Source organism: Lytechinus pictus, chromosome 6 (genome assembly GCF_037042905.1).
Source record: "Lytechinus pictus isolate F3 Inbred chromosome 6, Lp3.0, whole genome shotgun sequence".
In the NCBI taxonomy this organism is placed as follows: Eukaryota; Metazoa; Echinodermata; class Echinoidea; order Temnopleuroida; family Toxopneustidae; genus Lytechinus; species Lytechinus pictus.
In genome coordinates, this window is record NC_087250.1 from 6,604,270 (window position 1) to 6,629,545 (window position 25,276).

The window sequence follows — 25,276 nt, forward strand, 5'->3', positions numbered from 1 at the left end:
AACAGTTTGAAATTGAATTGAGCTGCGAGGAGGATAGCGTGATTCTACATGGATATCAATTGTATTTCTCCCAAATGCTTCGGGTAAATGTTTTCGAGGATATGTTCTAACAAACAACTATTTGCACTATCCGCCAAGCTCAAATGCGTCATCTAAATATTAGGTTTTTACGGAAATAATAGAGGAAGCTAATTTCCACCCTAAATTCTGGAGCTTCACTGCAAGTTTAATCCAAAACAGGTAAGAAAGGGGTTGTAAATTAATTGTACTAATGCTGATAAAGGGTTGATATTCAATCGGTTTACAATGAAAACGTCAGCTTAATTGTCTAATAGAATTTTGACGAAACCCATTTGGTTATAAATTTGGTGTAGTTGATATCTTGCTAATTTGTCTATTGAGTTTATCCCAGTTTGTCTACCGAACTATTGGTCTGTTTCCAGTTAGTCATGTACCCCTTTATGGACATACTATCGAGGGGCGGACCGAGCTTTCGCCAATGAGGGAATATTTCCATACACATTTCCCCGATCAGCCTCGAAAAGCTGTTTTTTGTGAGTAGTCCTTACTAAAGACTATTTGCTTTAAGTATCTGGATTTTTACCTTTATTCTTACGAATAACACGAGACATCTCATGAGGCCTGAATACATGTCATAATGCGAGTTGGAGTTCATTGTTTGTGTATTTCATGTATTTAGTCCTGGAAAGTTGACATTTTGATTTTTTTTTTGTAGTGATAACACACATCTAGGCAATTAATGATCGTGCAAAGCACGATATGCCATTGTATATGCTGACCTTTGAATTATTTTAAAGACTCTTAATAAAAACTCATCATGGTTACACGTTTCAAAAATAAATCCACCTTTTGCGAGCAAGAAGCCCGAGTTTGATTTAATTTTCAATTTAATAGTTGCACCTAAAGGCGGAATTTGTAAAAAAAAAAAAAAATATGTAACAATATTTTGTCATCCAAACATGCAAAGGTAACTAAACAATACGAGCGCGAAGCGCGAGCTAAACTTCTATAAGTTACACTTACCTGAAAAAGTGGGAATTTAAAGGATTGTTTTGGGGAACTAATGAGCAGGTTACATATCCCACATACCTATTTTTATATCCTACCTGAAAAGGGAAATTTTAAGGATTGTTTGCTAACAAAGCAATCGTGAACTGGATTTGTATATCACTTATAAAATTCAACAGTAAACGTCTGCTAAGGAGCTTTGACGATTGAAGCAGAATAAAAGTTAACGTAATTTAGAACTGTTGTGAGATTGATGTATCTTACAAATCACTAGGTAAATCCGCAGCGTGTGCTGAAAAGCCATGGTATTTGCAGCTGAAATACATTTAATTGCTGTTTGTTAGAATTCATGAAGAGAATACATCATAAATCAAAATGCAAGCGCACATATGTTTGTAGATTTTATTTTTCTTACGTGAAAATGATAAAATCGTAAGCCCTATCTGATCGACTTGAACAGAATGTGGATCTCACCAAGCAGTCAATTCCACTTTCCTTAATCTTAGTCACTTTTCTTTCTCTTTTTTTTTCTCTTGTAATATATTTCCTTCTCAATTTCCACCTATCTTTCCCCTTTCCCTCATTAGGTGGTCTGTCAGTGACAGATTACCTTAATTTCGTCAAAATTTTCTTGTTTATATTTAAAGCAAATTTTTGTCGCCAAATTTTCTCCAAATAGGCTCAATCAATTTGACTGAATTTCATGTTATTTACGAAATCATCTTAGAGATGCCATAATAAGATTTCCAATGTCATCTGGTCGTAATGAGGTCATCTAGGCGCCAATTTGTATTTTGTTTTCATCATATCTACATAACTGATTATCACTTATCAATCATATTTACAACATATAAACTTTAGGTCACAGGCCAACTGTCGAGGTTATTTATATTTCGACAGAGAATGAATTTTAGATATGATTTCTTTTTTCATATGACCCTATATAATATTGTGACGTCATCAAAATGACGTCAGAATTAAAAATTTATATTTGCGTGCTATGACGTCATCTTAATTATGCAAATATGACTCTAACTCTGTAAGTGGTAGTCAATTTACGTCATTTTTTTTTTTATATGGTATAGCTGAGGGCTTTCCTATTCTGAATAGATTTTTTTTTTTTGATGGAAGGATCATCCTAAAAATTGTCATTTTGGCTCATTTTGCGTGTAATCTGTATCATGTCTCTGAGAGATGACTTTTTGTTAAAACCAGACTCTACATTCCTTTATTTCATGAGCCATATCTCTATTATTTATTGCTGACATTTTCTGAGCTTCTTGTACGTTGTAGCTGAGATTATAGGCTTTTGCTAAAGTTCCTTCCTTTTCCAATCAGATGCCGGGATCATGCCGGTTTTATACTTGCAAAATTGGATTTGAGATTCTTGTTTAATGCATACGTGTAAAGTCTAAGGGAAATACTGTAGTCCAATCGGTAAGGCGACAGACTTGACTTGCCCATCAAGCGACCACGGGGGCACGGGTTCGAGCTCAGGGTGAACATGAGTATTCTTTTTTTCTTTTCACCATTTCGCACATGGTCCTTTATGATCATTAAAAGCAATAAAGAAAGAAAACGACTAAAAGTTAAAATATTGAACAATAAAAGAGATTAAAACAATTTTTATGCGATGATTATTATAAAGATATTAATGGAAAATAAATTAACATATTTTTAATGGGGTGTAAGTTTATGGCGAACAGTTATGAAAGTAAGGCATTGCTTGGTAATTACTACGTCTCTTTGTTTAGGTTTTCGAGGTCAAATGTCCGCAGATCGGAACCGATCGTCCATATAGGTATTTCAAATGTCCGTGTACACGAATAAATGTCTGCATAAGAATATGGATGTCCGATAAGGGATTTATAATGTCCATGTAGGTTCAAAGTGTCTATATAGCTAAATCAAATATCCCATTAGGGAGCTCAAATGTCCACGTAGGTTCAAAGTTTCCATATAGCTATATCAAATACCCGATTAGAAAAAAACTAAATGTCACATAGGGAACTAAATGTCCAATTAGAGAGTGGAATATCCCACTTTGAAAAAGAAATGTCGTATAGGGCTCTCAATTGTCCACGGCTCAAATTAATGATTACTCGAACATAATTTCATTTTTTCATCTTTCGCTTTTTCATTTTCTGTCACTCAGCTTTTCATTTCCCTTCCTGCTCGATCTATTCATTTGTCAAGCAAGGGATCCCCCCTCATTTCACAAATTTGCTGACCTCCTTAATTTGTATCCTTATTCTATTCATTGATTTATTCATGTTTTTGTCTATTCTTTATTTTATTTTATTTTTTTTATTATATTTTATATTTTTTTATCTTATCTATTCTTTTATTTATATATATATATATATATGAAGAGCTCACTTGCAAAAGGGGTTAGGTCCATTTTTCATCAAATTTGATTTTTTGTCTCAATGTATCGATTTTAAGTAGCTCTATGAGATGATACCAAAGAAAAGTTGAAATTCCCATTAAAAAGAGATCTGAAAAAATTATTTTTTTTCAAAAGGAGTTAGGTCAATTTAAGTTTAGTTGCAAAAGGGGTTAGGTCCACACAGATTTTTTTTGAAAAAGAATATTTACCAAAAATGAACACGGGTGGATTTTTTTTTATACCCAATTTTTTGTTCTCATGGTAGGGTATCACGAAAATTTAGTTTCGCTTAAGAACATTGCAATATGGGAGAATAAAAAAGGTGATTTTCTTGGAGTGGACCTAACCCCTTTGGCAAACAAATTATTCTGAAGAGCTCATTTGTCAAAAGGGGTTAGGTCCATTGTTCATATTTTTTACAGTTTTTTGTCTCAAAACCTCTAAATTTTTAGTCGTTCTGATGAAAACAACAACAATTTGAAATTCACATGAAAACGTGAATAAAAGTGGCAAAGAAAAATATTTTTTTTTATTCAAAATAGATTGGATTCATTTCAGTTTAGTTGCAAAAGGGGTTAGGTCCACAATGATGATTTTTAAAAGAATGCAAAGAAAAAAAATGAAGACAGGTAGATTTTTTTTATACCCAATTTTATGTTCACATGATAGGTTAGTACATCATGACAAATTAGTTTCTCATAAGACTATTGCAGTAAGTGAGAATAAAAAAAACGTTTTTTCTCGGAATAGTAATTCCGAGTATTATGGAAAACAAAACACATAAATTTCAAGAAAAAAAAAATGGGTAAATTTTAAAAGAATACTTGTCATTTTTGTTATAAGATTTCCGGACCTTTATGTGTATTTCTGCTTGATGTAAACATATTTTCATGATGAATATGCCGCGTGTGTCGGGTGATAGGTGATCAATTATTGTTGCATGGGCCGTGTTCGGCGCTCATTTGTTTTTTTAAGCGGCGGCGGAACGGATGGGCGTAGGACATGGCCACCACAGGGATCGGTTGCCTTTTGTTTTCATACGCCCTGTAGGCCTATACTTTGTTCAAGATTATACTATGTTTGTATGCTATGCTTTGTATTATGTTATTTATATCATTACTAAAATGTTTATGCATATATATGCTCTATCGGAGGGAAGTAAAACAAAAAAAAACATAAAAAACCCCATCTGATTCTTAATATTCACACTCTCAAACTTAACCTTTGCAAAGAAATGCATATAATACCTAAGTTGTTTGTATTTAAAGCATGGCTTGTTCCGCATTATATTTCTTGCTTATAAAAGGCAGTTTAACCTTTTATGACCTTAAACGACCTTTAACTGACCTATGCGTAATTTAAATGCCTATTTCATTTGATCTTTCATAAGCTTTATTTGATACCAAACATGACATGTTAATTCCGTACAATATGAAAATCATATGTAAGAGGTTTATGAAAAGTGGGCGTGGTCCATGGCCAAGCTTTCCCAGGTAGCACCCGTCGGATTATTGGAGTAGACACCCTACATGTATACTACAACTTCCAGCATACAAAAAATCGCAGTCATGCCCAACTTGACGTTTATGTTGGGGTTCTACTTGACTTCAAGCCTAAGACCAATATAAGGATACCGACATTTTTAAGGTGCTGATCCACTCACGACAACACTTTTGTAAAGGTGAAGTCCATGCGCATGCGTATCTTATTCCGAAGACGCAATTCATGAATATTTATATTGGCATCCGGAACTGCGGTTGGAAAAATAATTTCGCGGGCCAGGCCCCTCCCCCTGGGTCCGCCTGTGTGTAGTACCAAAGCCTTAATTCAGTATTTTTATTTTTTACTTAATATGTACTCGATTTGTTTGAACAACAACTATCTTATTCATGTCGTAATACATCACGTAGGCTCGGGGCTTCTTATGACACTTCCAGCCCAGCGCCCAGAGTCCTGGGGCCCAAAGGGCATGCTGCGATGAGCACTCGTTCGTGCGAACGTGAAAACACGGGATCTTGTCATCTCACAACTTTCATGTTGTGCCTTTGAATGTTTTTAACAGATAAATGGCGCAATATAAATGCTGTGGATCATCATCATCATGTTGTCGCAAGCGTCGATCTCGACATGTCGCTGTACAACATAACATGTAGTATTATAATAATTTTGCAAACGAACACCAGATCTAATGTTGCCGTACTCGAGGTTGCGAATGGTGTGAATCGTCAGCCAGACTGCGGGGCCTTATGCTAATGAGCAAAATCTCATTAATTCTGAAAAGTTCTTTGTCTAAGAGTTTCACCACTACAGCTTCAAGTAAGGTTGAATAGTATAGCACAATAGAAAAGAGTAATTTTATCGCTTTCATAATGGCCATTAATTTTAAATGAAACAATTTGAAAAATTAATGAATTTTATGCCTGAAAATGTGTTCCAAAACGGATTTCCCCCCTTTGTTTTCTCTTGCAAATCCCCTTTTTTGAGCCCAAATGATAAATAAACCTTCGTTAAGCTCATTCTCTGTACTTCCTCACAATGTCAATCTAGATATTTGATACCACGTAAATGGGTTAGGATCTTTTTTTTTTCCATCGAGATACAACTCGAGATTTCTGAAATTTCTTAGTAGCATTAAATCGTGAGTTCTAATTTGCTGGATAATGTTTTAGAAACAGCATGCTCGGGCATTTGGAAAATATTACCATACTTTAGTGTGACTTTGGAGAGGCCCAATCATGAAAATCGTTGAAATTTGGGTTAGTGCACTGCAAAAACATCGGTGTCGATTTAACACCAGCCCAGAATATTATTCAGAGAAGTGTTAAACTACACCAGTTTTGTTTTGGTCTAACACCATGAGAACTAAAACAGCTTGGATTTGATTCCAATCTGGTGTTGTTTCAATACTTCTCTGGTTTGAACATATATAGATTCCGGGCTGGTGTTAAATCAACACCGGAGTTTTTGCAGTGTGTGTGGTTTCTTGGACCAATCAGAGCCAAGTATTATTGTTTTCCAGCTACTGAATCATGTACCTGGCCAATGAAAAGGTGGATATTCATCAATTTAAAACAAGTGTTCCTATACAACCTTTATCATATTAAAACTTAGATCTTCAGCGTTTTCGTGATCTAAATATCATTTGGGCTAAACAAAGTGTAAAAATGATAAATCTTGACAGGCAAAAATAATTATTTTGTTGCATTTCTTCGATCAAAGGTTTCACAAACATCACATTTAAACAAAATTAATCAAAACACATGTCCTGAAAGAGTTATTCTTAATGTTTTCAATGATACCAAACTCATGAAATTTTATACGCATTTAGGGCAGCAATGACCGAATTAAAATATATAATTTGGTGCGGATCCAGCTCATTCAATATGCAAAATATTTCTAGTCACGAATATCACTGGAATATTGAATGTACCTTTTGAGGACCTGCCAACTGACTGTTCTCATCATCGATATACTTGATTTTTAAGACATATCATGGGATGTAAATTCTTCATCATTAACAATAAAATATTTTTGATTTTTAGATTTTTTTTAATCATTTATTCATGTTTATTATAATTTGTTGCCTTTTCAGGTCTATCCTCAATGATAATGGAGGCATTACCAGATTTACAGCAGGCGGAGATTGTACGTCTTGCCAAAGACATACTTCCTGGTCGTTACATAGAGCTCTGTGTAGCTTTAGGGTACTCCATAAACCAGGGTGATGCAGTTCTTGCCAGCCACCAATCCAAATACAAGGAAGCTACAACGCAGGTTTTGAACGATTGGAATACGAAGCAAATCGAGCGAAACCAATTACGATCAAACCTGGCACGGAAGCTTGAAGAGGCGGAGCTTGGTGAATTAGGAGTGAAATTATCCAAAGGTAATAACTATTCATTATTTCATATTTTTTATGACCGGTGTTCGATATTTAACAAATACCGAACAAATAACAGAGGAATTTTAAATTACAATTTTTCGGCCTTTTTTATTTTACACGTAAACAGATCATACACTGAACAAAATAATAAGTTTTCTTATATATCTTGAAGAGTCAGTTCTGATCAATCTTCAAATTATGATAATCCAAACAATGCGAATTAGCTGGCAATGAGTTTGTCCACAATGCAGGTGATGCTGAAATTGATGTTGATATGCGATGGATGTGTAGAAACAATGTAACAAGTTAAAACGTCCATGAAGACGAAGTTAATGATGATAACCAGTCAAGTCAGCAATTCGTGTGTTGACTAATTTGCTTTAGAACAGGGTGATGATCTCGATAAGCACTGATATTTCCTCTTTCAAGATAAGTGCAAACAGTTCATTGATGGTGTTCAAATAATTCCACAGAACTCAATGATGTATTCTAGGTGGACATAAACCATGCTCCGACATTACGTCTAGCCTCAAACTCTGAGTACTGATCTGACATAATCCTTGAAGAAACTGCCAGCTTTTTTAAATATAAATTTCCACTATAAACGGGTCAATATATGGTTTGACCCGGAACTAATTGCAACAAATGACTTTTTACTGTTTCTGGCAGTATTTGCCCTCAGGAATAACAAACTAAAAATCTACCAAAATCCGCACACGGGAAAGTAGTTATTTTTAAGATGGCATCCAAGATGGCTGCCATTCACTGAAAATTGATATAACTCACTCATCCGCCCGAAAAATCCTAATTCGATTCATATTCCATGGTCGAGTGGGTAAACGAATTTATTAATACAAGTCAGAGTGAATATTACCGCTCCGGGGTACCAGGAAAATCCAAATGGCGCCGAAAATGGCTGCCGTAGGCTAAAAAATCCACAATGCATCTAATACTTACTTAGATGGCTTTAATTTGGTTTGTATTCAATGGTTTGAATGGTGAAGTAGTACATCGGGACAAGTTACAAGGACAGCCAGTTGTCTGAAGTGACCAAAATCCAAGATGGCTTTCAAAAATTGAGTTTAAAAGGGCTTTCAATACTTAAAATGGAAATAGCTCATATTATATCCATCCGGGAAAATTTTGGTGTCAAGACCATGGTTTCAATGGTAAAATAATACATTGGGACAAGTTACAATGACTTTCAGTGGTCCGGTAGATAAAGAAATCCAAGATGGCTCCCAAAAGTGGAGTAAAAAAATGTTGTTGCTACTTAGAAAAAAAACATAGTTTGTTCAATATCCGTGAAAATGATTTTTGTGCCTATACCATGGTTATAAATGGTCACATAATACATTGGGATAAGTTACAACGACGATGGGTGATCAAGTATGTCCAAAAGTCCGCGGTGGCTTAAAGAAATAGTATAGCCCCTGGTATTTACAAATGGACAGTTGATGTAATATCCCTCAAGGGCATGTGATTTTGATGTCTATACCTTGGTTTTGAAAGTCAGAAAATTAGTAACAAGGACAGTCAGTGGTCCAGTACGTCGAAAATCCAATATGGCTTCACGAAAATGAAGTCTGAAATGATTGCTGTTTCATTTAAAAATTGACATAGTTCATTTCAAATCCAACAAGGAGATGTGATTTCGGTGACTATGGTTTCATTGTTAAAATAATACGTTTGGACCGGTTACATTAATATGCAGTTGTCCAGTTTTCCTAAAAATCCTAGAGGGTAAAAAAAAGGGATCTAAGACGACTCATATCATTATATAATGGTCAGAGTTTTACAATATTTATCTGTAAGAAATAATGTTGGTGTCTAAATTGTGTATGAAGGGTCGAATAACACATTCGGACAAGGAAAAAAGATAGTATGTATTACATTAAACAAGAAATCCATCATGGTGGATTCTAAAATTTCATCGAAATGGGTGCTGTTACGAACTCATGAAACAATATCAAAACTAAGTGTAGGCACCAAGATTATTTCTCACAGGTGGATATTGTTTGAACTATGTCCATTTTAAGTAACTGCACTCACTTTGGAACCCATTTTTTTAAGTCAACTTGGAATTTAAGGCAAAATTGATAACTGCATATCATTGTATCTAGTCCCAAAGTATTTTTTTGACCCTTATGTAGACACCAAAATACTATCCTCAAGAACCCAAGAAACAACAGTCATTTAAAACCCAAATTTTTAAAGCCATCTTTGATTTTTGGACATACCTGACACCTGACTGACCTTTCAACTTAACCCAATATATAACTTGACCCTTTAAAGTATAGTATATACACCAAAATCCAACCTCCAAGGTGTATTTCTAATAAGCTATGTCTACTTTTAAGTAACTAATGTCAATTTACAACCCATTTTTTTTAGTCACCTTGGATTTTTTACATACAGACTGCTGATCTTGTAACTTACCATAGTGTATTACCTGTCCCTTTAGTCTAAACCATGGCTGACACACCAAACTCATACTCCCCAGACAAATACTGAACAAACTATGTCCTTTTATAAAGAACATAAGATATTTTTTACTCCTTTTTGGAAGCCATTTTGGAATTTCTGACATTCTAAACCAATGACTATCATTGTAATGTATCCTAATATATCATTTAACCCTTAAAACCATATTTTAGACACCGAAATCATATCTCACATGCGTATATAAAATGAGCTATGCCATTTGTTAAGTATCAGCAGGCATTTTAGAATCAATTTTCGGAAGCCATATTAGATTTTTGGCCACACAGACCACTGACTATCCTTGGAACTTATCCTAATGTATCATTTTGGCCATTGAAACCAGTGGTTTAGACACCGAAATCGCATCTCTCAGGCCGATATAAAATAAACTATATCCGCTTAAAAAAGCAGCAATCAATTGAGAATCAAAGTTTGGAAGCCAACACAGTTTTTTTTTTTAATACCAGGCGACTGATCGTCCTTGTAACTTATTCTTATATATTATTCGACCCTTAAAACCAGTGGTTTAGACATCGAATTCACATCTCCCAGGCCAAAAAGAAATGAGCTATGTCTGCTTTAAATATTAGCAGCCATTTCAGAACCAATTTTTGGAATCCTTCGCGGATTTTTGCACATACTAGACCACCGACTTTCTTTATATCTTGCCCCAGTATATTATTTGACCCATTTAACCATGGTATAGGCATAACAATCATATTTCTGGATATTGAGCAAACTATGTCCGGTTTTTTAAGTAGCAACAACAATTTTAGACTTCATATTTGGAAGCCATCTTGGATTTTTTTAAACATAATTGACCACTGACTGTCCTTGTCACTTGTCCCAATGTCCTATTTGACCATTAAAACATGGTCTAGACACCAAAACCATGAAGTCCAAGGCGGATATGAAATAAACTATGTCAATTTTGATTATCAACAGTCATTTTTGGACACCATATAGGATTTTTTGACACACCAGACCACTGGCTGTCCTGGATTTTTTGTTCCAATATGCTACTTCACCCATTTTGTTCCAATATACTACTTCACCCTTAAAACCATTGAATAAAAACCAGCGGGTTTTCAGGCTACGGCGGCTATTTTTGGTGCAATCTTGAATTTGCCAGGTACACTGAAGGGCTTATAATTCACACTAGCAATCAGCAATTTTTTAACCCCTAGACCATGAAATATGAATTGAAATAGGATTCTAGGGTGGATAATGAGTCAGTTGTATCCATTTTCAGCATCTTTGATGCCAGCTTCAAAATAACCACTTTCCCGGATGTTGATTTTGGTAGTTTTTTAGTATGTTATTCCTGAGGTCAAATAGTACAATTGTTGCAATTAGTTCCGGGTAGGGGTATTTTGGTCGTATTTTGACCCGTATACTATACTGGAAGCTTCTAATATTGTCTTTAAAAAAGATATCCTACTCCTTTCTAGAACAGTCCAATTCTACACGTTCCAGAAGACACTTGAATGACCTCAGTAAAATTAACAGTGTAAACAGCTTTGCTAATCATATTGTCCCTTTCCTCTGCTAGCAGTTCCCATTATCTGCAAAGAATCATTGTACATTACAATAATACCAGTCATTGCTCAGCATCATTACGTATGCATTCACAACAATACTAGACGTTCTGTAATATCCTTTAATCAAATTATCCTTATAATGGAAATAATCAAAGAAATGAATAAAACAAGTTATTTATCTTTTGATTATATGACAACTGGCTACACCAAAAAGCAACAATAAGTCGCCCAAAATTTTTTACATATTTTTTTTATTGAGTTTTAAAAAGAACATGATTTTTACAATGATCTATAACATTTTGAATTTTATAATGCATTAAATGCTCTTACTGTTTTATGAAAATTTGTCTTGGGTATAGGTATTTTTGTTCCTGATTGTGTTTGTTTTGTTACTTGGTATAATGGAAATATAAACATTAAACATATTTTGTATGTCGAAGTTGGACCCTTCTGAAATGCAAACAAATTCCGTTGTGTAATTTGATAATGAAGGTAATTGTGCCAAACTTTAAAAGTGGTGTTCTGTGGCCCCGCAACACAATGCTTAGCAATGATCTTATAATGTTTTGCTACCGTAACAATTGATAGCATTGACCACAATGTACAATCAATCATGAAAATCAAGCGTACGATTAATTGCTAAGCGTTGTTTTTATGGGACCCTGGTGTTAGAAACCAAAAAAAAACTGTAAAATAGTCAAAACAATGCCTAATTTAATTTTTTTTCCGGAAGTTCTGTGCGCTGTGCACAGGTAAGGTGCACGGGCAAGCAGCATTAGTAAGTTCTATCTACTATTGCCATTCGATTGCTTTCTTAAAGACTGGAAGCAGCTGATTTTTTGTTATGTACATTAAAAGAAAAAGCATCTTTACAATTTTACTAACACCTCAGTCACATTTTCCATGCGGCGCGCCGTACGGCGATTCGAAAACAGTCGTTTTCATTTTTCTTTTGTACCAGCTACATAATATTATAGGTGGTTTGAATAACAACTAGAGCGCCTCTGACATTCTCGCCTGCATTACACAATTCAATGTAGAAGCAGTGCTGACTTTTAAAACGAATATGTACTAATCCTTCACATGAAACACCATTTAAATTATAATAAAATGCTAAGTTCGTTGATCGTAAATGACATTTGACCTTGAGCGTGTGGCCGAAAACTTGTGCAGTGATACCTGATTACTATAATGTCCACATTTCATGAACTAGACACAAAATGTAAAGTTCCACATTATGTATTTCTTACATTTGCAAAACAATTTGACCTTTTATGACCTTAACTGACCTTAAGCTGACACAAGCGTGACTTAAAAGTCCAGTGATTCATTATTTACATTTACATTTATTTACGTGGCCTATGACGTAAAATGCAATTGTAAAAGTTACAAGAGGTTAAATATGAGACAATATCATCTGCAGTAATGTTAATGGTAGGTCAAATGACGTTAGGCATGTAATAAGACTAATCAATACATCTGGCGCAAATATTCACTACTGAATGACACGCGCCGTATAAGCTAAAACAACAACAACAACAACTTAAGTTTGGTATCATACCATCCATTTTCCTACATGAAATAAAACTGCACAGGGTTTTATTTTTAAGTTAAGTTTTGTGTAAAAACATATTAACTATAATCAAGGATAGAGTCATACATAGTAAATAATGTATTACAAACAATTTCTGGTTTAAGATCAGCCATGTTGGAGCCACCTAACAAAATGACTTCTACAACACAAATTCACACTTTTAGTATACAAAGAGACAAATTTGACATTTTACATTATCCTAACTCCACTACACTTTGTTCTCTCATTCATCTTCCAGAGTTATTTTCTCCTCTTTAGTCTCAACTGCATGTTCAGTTTTCCTTGTATTTAGAAAGACACAATGCTAATGTATTTACATACGATACACGATAAGTGGCAAATGCTTACCCTAGATATATGATATGTTTATTCTGTTAAATAGAGAAGTCATATTTAAGAGGAATTTAACTGAAAGTTGGTGTGGTATATGACGTCAGAAAAATAGAATTCCTCAAGATGCCAAGCTAGCATCCATCAGATTATTAATATACACACTCTCAAACTTAACCTTTGAAACAAATGCATACAATTCCTTAATTGTTTGTACCTAAAGCATGGTATGTTCCGCATCGCATGTCTTACCTTTGTTGCCAGGCAATTTGATATGTTATGACCTGTAACGACTTTTAACCTATGCGTGTTTTACATGTCCAGTAATCAAGATATTTGCATTTTTTTCATTAGCGTTAATTTAATGCCAAACATAACATGTTAATTCCGTAAAATGCTATTAAAGATGTATGTGAAAAAGTTGGCGTGGCCTATGACGTCAATAAAAAAAATGCCCAATGGTGCCCAGGTGCCACCCGTCGGATTCTTTGAGAAGACATCCTATACTACAACATCCATTAAAAACTTTGCAGTCATACCCAATTTGACGGTTATCTTGGAGTTCTACTTCACTACATTATGTAACAACATTGTGCGTTCTAGGGTATCGACTATCGAATACCCTACTAAGCCATTAGAAAATTGCTAAAAATCAGCTGCATGAAAAACTAAATGGAAACAAATGAGAAGAGCAGTCGAAGTGGAGTGTTCCATTCGAAAACCATGTTGATATTTACACAAATTTTTGCACCAAGTTAAGTGAGAATGTAAATGCTTTTCAAAAGTTTGGGGGAAAATAGGAAAAACAGAAAAGGCCAACAATTCTGAACATTGGTCGGCTCACCATTAAAAAAAACAAGAATCACCTTAAATATTTTCATTTGGTCAGGAAAATACCTGCTAACAAATACGAATTAAAAACAGAGCAAAGATGTTCTCAAATCAAATGTTTATTTCTTACAACAGTAATGCGAACATCGTCAAAGCCATTACAGATACCATTCTTTAAACATCGGACAATATCAATGATTTATTTACATTAAAAACATGTAGGAGTGAATTATACTGCTTCACCATTAACAAATGAAGTATTATCATTATGATTATTATCATTATATTGCACACCGTTTGTTAAATTCATACCAATATCAACAAAGTATTCATTAAATGATTGGAAATATCTTCAAAATTTGGTATTATGGTGCCATAGTTTGACATTTATGAACATATTGTTTAACAAATTTCATATCGAGTTCAGCATTGATAGTCTTCAAAATTAACTTACTATTACCCTATTTTTTTACTCTATTTATTGTTGATAATATAAAATTCATATCAAGCTTTCTTAATTTCATCTGTATTCCTGCTTCTTTATTCTCTGTAGAAACTTATTCTATTCTTACTTTCAGTTTCCAATGCCCTTTTATACTTCCATTTATTTTATACTTTATTTGAAATTGTATCAATCCATGGCTTATGTTTGCGTTTATTACTATTTACTTCTTGAAAAGGCAAGCAATCGTCATAAATACTAATACATTTAGAAAAAAAGCAACCGGAACTTACGTTAGGGTCATCTGACATTCTGCAATCTTTTGCTGAATTTCATTGTATTCCTAATAATTTGATCTAAGAAAGAAATATAATGATAAGTCTCCCGAATATGGCAATAAATCAATGGGTACATAGAAACACAAACCAGCATTTCAAAAAAGTAATTAGTTCTATGGAAAGATGTGGCATGTAATAAAATAACATTAAAATCTGCTCTTTTGATTTTTTTATTCTTGCCATTCCCGAGGGAGGGGGGGGGGGCATTATGGCCCCCCTTAAGATCTCAGCCACGGATTGCACAATCACAACGAAAATTTGCATGATGGTAGAGAATGACGTAATCTACGCAGTTGCATTGGTAAAATTCACTGAATTCATATATTTATATGTACTAATTATGCAAATTTATTCATGAAATCATACTTTTTGCTCTGATTCACTAAATAAAGCTCCTAGAATGCTATTTCTCTGGTGAAAATATTCTTTATAACATTCTTAACAATTGTAAATGAAAAAAAATTATGGTACCAAAACTAATTTTTTATGTATTTTATAATTTTTTTTTTCTTATGTATTTCTTCGTTTTTTTACTTTTTTGTTTTTTATTGTTTTTTCGATGGAAATCGTTCCAGACTTAATTCTGATCATTAACAAGGCGAAATTAATTAATTTTAATCGGTAAAAGTAGAAATAATAACACATTTATGAATTTTGGTTAAATACGCAATTTGCATTGGATTTGTACATGAAATCACGTTTATAAGCAATTTTGGATCTGACATGCACTTACATAATGTTGCGTAATGTCGTAACCGCGTTCCCGGGCGTCACAAATTTGCGCGAGACGTGAAAGTAAAAACTCATTGAGCGGTGAGGTCTAAACATTTTGCGCAGCAGATATATCGCGAAAATTTCCGGGAGAATTAGGGTTAACATATAAGTTTATTTTACGAGTATATTTAACCCTAATTCTCCCGGGGGGGGGGGGGCATAATGCCCCCCCCCCCCCCTCGACATTTTTCGCGATATATCTGCTGCGCAAAATTTTTTGACTTCGCCGCTCACTGACTTTTTACTTTCAAGTCTCGCGCAAATTTTGAGACCAAATTTGTGACGCCCGGGTAAGTGGTTACGACATTACGCAACATTATGTAAGTGCATGTCAGACCCAAAATTGCTCATAAATGTGATTTCATGCACAAATCCAATGCAAATTGTGTAGTTAGCCAAAATTCATAAATGTATCATTATTTCTACTTTTATTGATTAAACTTAATTAATTTTGCCTTGTATATGTTCAGAATTAAGTCTGAAACGATTTCCATTGAAAAAACAATAAAAAACAAAAAGTAAAAAACAAAGAAATACATAACAAATTCATAAAACAATAACATACATAAGAAATTGATTTCCAAACCGAAGTTTTTTTAATTGCGATTGTTAAGAATACTACAAAGAATATTTTTACCAAAAATTAGCATTCTAGGAGCTTTATTTAGTGAATTAGAACAAAAACTATGATTTATGCATAAATTAGCATAATTAATTCATATAAAATAAAATCTCATTATTTTGGAAAATTGTACCATACAGCCTTGTAGATTACATCGCACACTACCAGTGTGCAAATTTTTGCGTCGCTCGTGCGATCGGCGGCCGAGATCTTAAGGGGGGGGCCATAATCCCCCCCCCCCCCCCGGGAATGACAAGAATAAAAATACCCCGGGAGATTTAGGGTTAATGAAGAACTGAATGAGTTTAATATAAATATGCTTGTACAGACTGGTCAGGTGCCCTAGAAATTACCGCTATAATTTTATTCTTGTAACTTATATTCTCTATATCAACAAATACACTTCCAATTACACTGTTATTAATATCTTAATTTTATGCTTGTAAAACAGGTTGTCTCCTACAAAAGCACCAGCTCCCACCCATTCCCTGTTTAGATTTGTTATTATATGCAACCAATGAAAACCTGGAATATTGTACAAAGAAAAAAGTTTCTTTCAAGTTTAAGCTATACAAAAAGTACAATTACCATCAAATTTACTAAGAATGATGCGACAGTTATTAGGCATCCTGGAGAAGTAATATAAAATCAAACAATATTTTATAAAGGTTTCATTAAGGTTATCAAGCAAGCAAAATGCTGGTCTATTCCAAAACTCTCATCTCCAATCATACGTGATTAAATCTGAGAAAATATACTCAAATCAACATGACTGATTGCATAGACAATATTATATACTCAACAGTCTGCTAAAGTAAAGTAAAGAAATTATTTACTGGAGGCCACAGCTTAAAAAATGAATAGTGATTATCCAGTGATTCAAGTCTGACAATCATGTGATTACTCTCTTTCAAACAGTGGATTTAAGTAATGATATGATACGTCCGTCAATGGACCATGAAGCACCAACCTTGTCTTTCACCCTCAAAGCTACATTTAGTAGGTCCATATTGTCATTTGGAAGATCCTCTACTATCACCTTTCCTGAACCTTTAAGTTGCGTTTATTTGTCATCATTACATACTAATATTTATACGAGGTGAATTTCACAATGAAAGCATGATGACGAGAATCTCTCTTGGCGTAGCATCCGAGTATGATTGACGATCAGCCTGCTGATCCCTAGCATCACCTCACGCAGTATGTTCACTGAAGCTTGATTACTCTCACACTCTAAAAAATGAAGTGCTGATTTAGCAGTTCATTGGCTTAGAGAGTGACTGCACTTTGGGTGCTGATTAAATCATTCATATTTCAACTAGAAAATCGGCACTCAATATGCAATCACTATACAAGCCAATGAGGTGCTAAATTAACACTTCATTTTTGTCTCACCTGCAAATCAGAGTGAGACTGAAATGACAGCATGACTTAAATAAATAAATAGACCTAGTTCATGAAACTTAGCCAAAAGGTTAATCAAGTATTACTAAACACCTTGCTTGAGTTACAGGTCATATGATCTAGGTCAACGGTCATTTGGGGTAAACGAACTTACACCATGTTAAGGAATCAACATAAAAATCTTAACCTAAGTTTAAGCTTTGAAAATGTCAGCATAACTTTGAAAATATATAGACCTAGTTCATGAAACTTGGACACTAGTATTACTAAACATCTTGCCTGGGTTTCAAGTCACAAGACTAAGGTCAAAGGTCATTTAGGGTCAATGAACTTTGGCCAAGTTGAGGGTATCTGTTGAATTACAATCATAACTTTAAAATGTTATGGATTTCAATCATGAAACTTAGACATACAAGTAATCTTACAAGTTTATTTCGAAACATCCTGTGCAAGTTTCAGATGAAATGATTAAGGTCGAAGGTCATGTAAGGTCAATGCACTTTGGCCAAATTGGGGGTACCTGTTGAAATACCATCATAACCTTGAAGGTACTTTGGTCTAGTTCATCAATTTTGTATAGGAGTAGAATCCTGAACATCATGTGCGAATGCCAGGTCACATGACCAGGGCCAAAGGTCAATGGACTTTGGCCATGTTTGTGGGCATCTGTTGAATTACCATCATAACTTTGAAAGTTTATGAATCTGATTCAAGAAACTTGGGCATAGGAGTAATCAAGTATTACTTGAAATACTGTGCGAATTTCAGGTCAAATGAGCAAGGTCAAAGGTCAACGGACTTTGGCCATGTTGGGGGTATTTGTTGAATAACCATTATAACTTTGAAAGTGTATGGATCTAGTCCCTAAAACTTGGACATAAGAGTAATCACGTATCACTGATTATCTCATGCGAGTCTCAGGTCACATGATCAAAGTCAAAAGTCATTTAATGTCGATGAACTTTGGCAATTTTTGAGGTAATTATTCGATTGCAGTCATTTCGTTCAAAGTTTATAGATATAGTTTATAAAACGTGGATATAGTGGTAATCAAGTATCACTGACCAGTCTTAGGTCCCATGATCAAGAACTAATGTCATTTATTAGTAGTGAACGTAGTATTGTATCATATGAATGGTGTTTTGTGAATAAGCATTTAGTTTTCAAAGTCAGCTCTGCTACTATATTAAATCGCTCGATGCCAGTAGGAGTGCCAGAGGCGCTCAACTTGTCGAGATTGTGTGTGTCCAAGTTTCATGATCTAGATCCATATACTTTCAGAGTTATGACATTTTAGCTCTTAACCTTGGTAAATATTTTGTTTTGATTCCCCTAGCATCATCTAAGTTTAATGACCCTAAATGACCTTTGAACCTCGGTCATGTGACCTGAAACTAATAAATTATGTTCAGTGACACTTGATTATTCTTAGGTTCAAGTTTCATGAACCCGATCCATAAACCGTACAAAAAAATGCAATATAAATATTTATATAGCGTTCTTTATAATGACCCTATCACAACGCTTTACAAATGAGAAAAAAACTAAAGAAGAAAAAAATACATACATAAATAACAAATAACTTAACTAATAAAAAGAAATGTTTTAACGACCGCTGAAATGCATCCAGGTTCCAGAGGCGTGGCGCTGCAGCAGCGAACAATCGGTCAACTAAGGAGGTAGCAGTCTTGGACTTGTCAACAGAGTGGTATCGTTGCCTGATCGTAGTCCACGCCTTTCACTCGGGTACGAAGAAATTAGGTCATTGAAATAGGACGGATGACGATTATGGAGGCATTTGGAGGTAATGATGAGGATCTCTATGTGACACGCTTATGGACAGGAAAATCAGGGTACTAATGGATAATTTGTTTTTCCGTTCCGATCATCGAAGAGCAAAAACGGAAATCAGCCCCGTGGTTCGGTCTTTGAAAACACAAGAGCGAAATCACAACGAAAAAAAAAGTGTTGTGCTGTCGTTTTTGTAAATCAAAATAGAAAATTGAAATCAGAAATTCTTTTGGGATTTTTCTGATTTCTCAATCTAGATTTGTGTTTTTATATATCAAAAACAAAATCAGAACACGCTTTCCGCTCCGTGATTCTGTTTGGAAAATCGCAGACAGAGAAATCGAAATCGGAAACTCGCTTTCCACTTCCTGCTCTGTGATTTTGTCTTTCGCACAGCCAACAGCCATATCGAAATACGGTTTCCGCTCGTCTCTTAGCCGATCTGTCCTTTCTCTCAAGTATATTAAAGAGCGCCCTCTACATTTTCGATCGTTATACACGTGCATGCGTGAATATTAAATCTTCTCTCAGGAATCGTACTAGTAGTATTTTAATAACTTACATGTTTCTTTGCAGATTTTTTTGTGAAACAATCATCAAGAAATGGTGAATAATTTGTTTGATTTTACGTTGTACTCTTTTTCAATTAGACATATATATTATGTATGTATATAAATGTAATAAAACAAGAATATATATTCCTAGCTTAACTCTTACTGTGCCAGTACGAATAGCCCTTGACTGCCAGGGGGTATTCAAGGGAATCCTAGATTGACCGAAACGTAAGCTGAGACTGATTCTAAAACGGTCATAACTCTTTACCCGTACATTGTATAATAAAACCTTCTACACATGAAATCATGCATGGTTCATGGACTTTATGATCGTGTTATTATCTTTCTTATTAGCGTTTTTAAAAAATGAGAAAAAATGTAATATTTTACATTGTTTTTCTTTCATTAAGTAATAACTAAAAATTATAATTTCATAAACATTTCAACGAGCAAATAACCTGATGAATTGTAGAGATACCAAAAAATTAAGAAGATGAAATAAAAGTTCAATGTTTACCCTTCTAAATGACGTAGATATTGATGAAGTTAAACGAACAGAAATAACGAAAAATAATGCTCTTTTGAATGAAATACTATTTTGGCTATTTAAGTTGCTTCCTCTGAAGAATACACACACAATTAAAAGCGTTCTTTTCCCAAAAAGGGCATCGTCTTCGATCAAGTGACCAATCACAGAACAGATGTGATCCCCACGCGAACACACACGATAATATATCAGAACTCTGTATCTTCAAAGTGTGGCCAACCGTAAACTTTCATTCGTGTAGTCTTCAAAATGAGACCCTGTGTTTTTTTTTTATTCGTAGTGTAACAAACAAAGTTATTGCCAGTCAGAAGGAGACAAAATATAAATTTAAAGATGATATATCAAAATATAGATAAAGAGGGATCGGACAGATTCACTACTAACAAGTTTTGGGTATAAAATCCCACAAAATGATATGGGCGTTCTTGGCAAAGTACAAAAAAGCAAGAAAAAAAAAACGTTTATTGCTCGTGAATCAAAGAAGAGGAAATGCAGATAAGTTACAAACAAAAAATCAATAAAAATTTTCAAAAAAGAAAATAGGAAAATTTGTTCTGTATTACTGGTCTAACCAATGTAGCCACCTGTTAACATTCTCCGCGACTACATTATTTTGTTCATGCCACCTCTCTTGTGTTCTTCCTCCGCTAAGGTCGGAGATCAACGGCGCCGTTGGAAGGGCCGCAATTCATTTAAGGCGCTAAGTTGCAATCATGAAGTACTGAGTAAGTTTTGACGAGTTGTGTGGAGGTTGCGTAAGAAGTATAGAATAAGCGTATGTAATTGGGCTTTTGTGTTGCAGCTAATACGCCCAGGAGGTAAAAAAAGGACCGACTCTACAAAAAGAGCAGGGGTGGATTCAAAGCATGGTCCGAACTGCTTGGTGTTGGGATTAGCTTTAACCCGCTGGATAAGGTCCTGTCGGACAGGTGCTAGGGCTGGACAGGTAGCAACCAGATGTTCCACATCCTCGCAGGCTGACATGCACAGACGACAGCAATCATCAGGTGCTTTGCCAATCTTGGCGAGCCGGACTTGGGTCAGATAGACTTGACAGGAGATCTGGGCACGGATGGTGATGGCTGACCGCAGACTTGGATTGGAAATGTGCCCAGGGTACAGATCCTTCGCCTTTGGTTTAGGTGTTCTAGTCCATAAGGACAAGGATGTCTTCTTGGTGAGGGCGTTGTGCTGCCTGGCCACAGACACCTGAATCACTGCCGACTGAACCATTCGCTTCCACTGATGGTAGTTAGGGGGATTCCTCACAAGTTCATCAAGTGGGGGAAGGCTAAGTTGTTGAAGTGCATTACGCCATTCTTGTATGGATTTGGTGTTGGCACAGATACCATGAAGAAGCATCCTTCGTTCTATCCTGTCCATGTCGGTGCACAAGATCTGTCCCAGAAGTAGGAGCTTTTCCTTGGTGACCAACAGGCTAATTTGGATTACGTCAGTGAGAAGATATACTGCTTCGTCGGCTGATGTTGTTGGTAGACCCAGAATCCGCTTAAATAGGTGAATCTGTGCCATATCTAGGCGATTCAACATTGCCCTTGAGAAGGGAATGCTGGAGCAGCCGAAGATCATCCTGGGAACACAAAAAGTTTTCCATAGTTTTGCAGCGACATGGGGAACTACCCTTGCTCCCAGTGGTGAGGTTCCCACAAGGGCATAAAATGATATGTATCCCTTTGTGATAGCATCAGCAGCGTAGTCATACTGAAGATTGTCAGTCCTGACGATGCCAAGGTGCTTGTGTGAGGAGACCTGTGCAATCGGTTCACCATTGATCTGCCAAGAGTTGTCACTGTTCAGAAGGTCTTGATTGAGCACGATGATTGCACTCTTTGAGGGGTTGATCTTGTACTTCCACTCCTTAGTGTAATGGAAAGTGACATTCAACATCTGCTGCAGTTCCATGGGCTCATTGCTAAGAAGTGCAATGTCATCCGCGAAGGCTATGACCCCAACATATAGGTTGCCGACTGAGCAGCCAAGATGATACTCCCTCAGACGCTTGATGAGGTCGTTGATGTAGAGAGTGTACAGCATGGGGGAAAGCACTCCCCCCTGCCTTACTCCTTGGAGGACAGGAAAGGAGGGACCAACTTCATGTTTCCAGAAAACCTTGCTTGAACAGCTGTTGTAAAATTCAGAAATGGTATCAAGCAGCACTGTAGGTGGACGAGTCACTGCTATCTTCGAAAGGAGACCATCTTGCCAGACCGTGTCGAATGCTTTCTGGGCATCCAACATAGCTTTGTACAAAGGTTGGTTGAGGGACTTGTACACTTCGATGACAAGGTCGAGTGCTTTACCTGTAAGAGTACAGGACCTCTCTCGTTGGAAGCCAAATTGCAACGGGTCTGGAATTTGGTGTTCTTGTAAGTGTTGGGAAAGTTTGGGCTTTACCAACAACTTCCCTAAGACCGGAGTCAGAGTGATGCCCCTATAGTTTCCTGGGTCTGTTGGATTCTTGTTCCCACCTTTGAAGAGAGGGATGACAAGGCCATCTTTAAGACTGAGAGGAATGTGCTTCAGATGTATCATCCAGTTCATCATGATGAGGATAAGGATCCTAGTGGTGCAACCAGTGTACATTAGGTGCTCAGGAGAGATGTTGTCCGGACCACTAGCTTTGCCAGGCCTCAAGGAAGAGATGGCCAGGGACAGCTCCTTCGAAGTGAAGAGATGGTCAAGCCCTTGTGGATGGTGTATAACAAGGGAGTCTATATTCTCAGGATGTGTTGGATTCAGAACCTGTGTAGGACTGGAGACAGATGGGGTGGCAAGGTCCTGGAAATGCCGAGTCCATCCCTGGATGATATCAGGCCCAGAGTAGGTGAGACCTCCAAGGTTGAGTTGGTGCACATCAGAGCCAGGGCCTTGTTCTTTCACTAGTGTATAGAACAGCCTGTCGTTGTGTTCGTCGGCTTCCTCAATTCTTGACAGAAGACCATTCCTGCAGGCAGCTCTTGCCTGCCTAAGCTTAGCACGAAATGTTTTTTTCAAATCGGCAGATAACACACCAACTGGACTGTTCTTGTCCTCTCCAGATCTTTTCCAGTCTTTCCACATGTTCATGTGCCTTTGATAACACTCCTCCACTTCGGGACTCCACTCAGTCTTCCCTTTACCTCTACCATTCCCTTTTGTGTGAGGAAGATTCATAGAGGTCTGAACAAGGGCTGACTGCAGTCTGGCAGTAACAAAGTCAAGGAGATTCTCATCAGGCATAACGTCCGCAAGGGAAACAAGAATGTCCTCCGAAGCTACATCAAGAGGTTCTGTATACAGCTCCTTGATCATCTGTTTTGACAACTCCTTCACTTGACTGTTGGACGGCGGAGAGGGTTGCTGGGAACTGTGTGGTGAGTCCTTGCTTCGGATACACTAGATGATGCAGGTGACCAGGTTACCTTGATAGGAGAATGGTCAGACAGGTTGAGGGGTTCATCATTGTAGATCAGGAGGTTGGAGAAGTCACCAGCAGACTTGCTGTGGGTTAAAAAAGTGTCAATGTTGGACCGTTTGGTGCCATCATCACTTTCATAAGTGTAGGCCTCGCTGTCCCCAAGTGTCCTTGATAGGCACACCAAGTCGTTCTCGGCCATGAAAGAGTCAAGAATGTTGAATGCTCTTTTTTTCCGTTCCTTGTTATGGAGATCCACATTCAAGTCACCACCAATGATGACACTGCTAGACCTGTTCTGCTGCATGATGCATTGGATTTCTTCTAAGATGGCCTGGTATTCGGCGAGGGCTTCAGATGAGGCATCACAAGGCATGTAGCAGTTGTAAACCAGCACATTGTGTTTTCCAAAGAGCAAATGGAGACAAAGTACCCTTGGAGAGATTGTTGGAATAACCTTTAGTGAGCATGGGAGCACCTTCTTGACAAGGGTGGCAACACCTCCTCTGCCTCTTCTAGTTGGGAGAGAGCATAGCTGATCATGGGCTTTGGAGAAGGCATGAAAATCTGACTGAAGATTATTCAAGAAACCTAGTTCACCCTCATGAATCCAGTGCTCTTGAAGTAGTAGAAAATCAGTCTGTTTGAGTAGTAGAAGAATGAAGTCTCTGTTGGACTTTACCCCACGAGTATTGAGAGAAGATATGTGTAGGCTTGGTGTGGCGTTTACCTCCTCAGAGGAGGAAGCAGTTGCAGACTGCTTTTTGTGAGGTCCATGATTTGGAGGTGAAGTTCCCTGATTGAGACATCGATCGTGCTGGTAGGACCTAAGGATTGGACTGTCAACATATTCAGTAGAGATGCTGTGAGGTAGTATACCCTCTCCATTTGCCCGCAGTACGTTGCAGCTGATGCGCGGCCATGCCGAAAAGGAGAACTTTGCAACGTAGTGTCTCTTGTCCTTAACTGATCTTGAGTCCCTAAACCTGCAAAATTTTGCCCTTCCTCCTTGCTACACCTCTGGGCTTCAGCAGACAGGGAAGACAGAGTCTGTGATGGCTCGTTGTTATTTCTCGATGATGGAACAGTCGAGTGTTGGTCATTGTAAGGATAGAGGTTGAGAACAAATCCATCAGTTCTCCCTGACTTTGACTTCTCAGCAGAATCTGTGTTCCGGTTATCCAGGGCAGGTCGGCTGTTCCTACCTAACTGTTGGTGTGGACGCACTTCCTCCCCAGTGCGAGGTGTTGGCTCACCAGGGTGCTGTTGAGATGACATCTCTAGATTACCTTCAGGAAGATGATCAGC

The 25,276-nt window shown here is 36.6% G+C and overlaps 1 protein-coding gene across 1 annotated transcript; it reads right to left on the reverse strand.

The window, feature by feature from the left end:
* Positions 1-21,264: 21,264 nt before the first annotated feature.
* On the reverse strand, positions 21,265-23,865 carry LOC135154486 (uncharacterized). The gene has a single exon (XM_064100689.1). The coding sequence runs from the start codon at positions 23,863-23,865 to the stop codon at positions 21,265-21,267; it is 2,601 nt and encodes an 866-aa protein (XP_063956759.1).
* Positions 23,866-25,276: the final 1,411 nt, after the last annotated feature.

Bases quoted from the DNA above. Each gene is read 5' to 3' on its own strand.
- LOC135154486 (XM_064100689.1), bottom strand. From the start codon at position 23,865: ATGATCAAGGAGCTGTATACAGAACCTCTTGATGTAGCTTCGGAGGAC.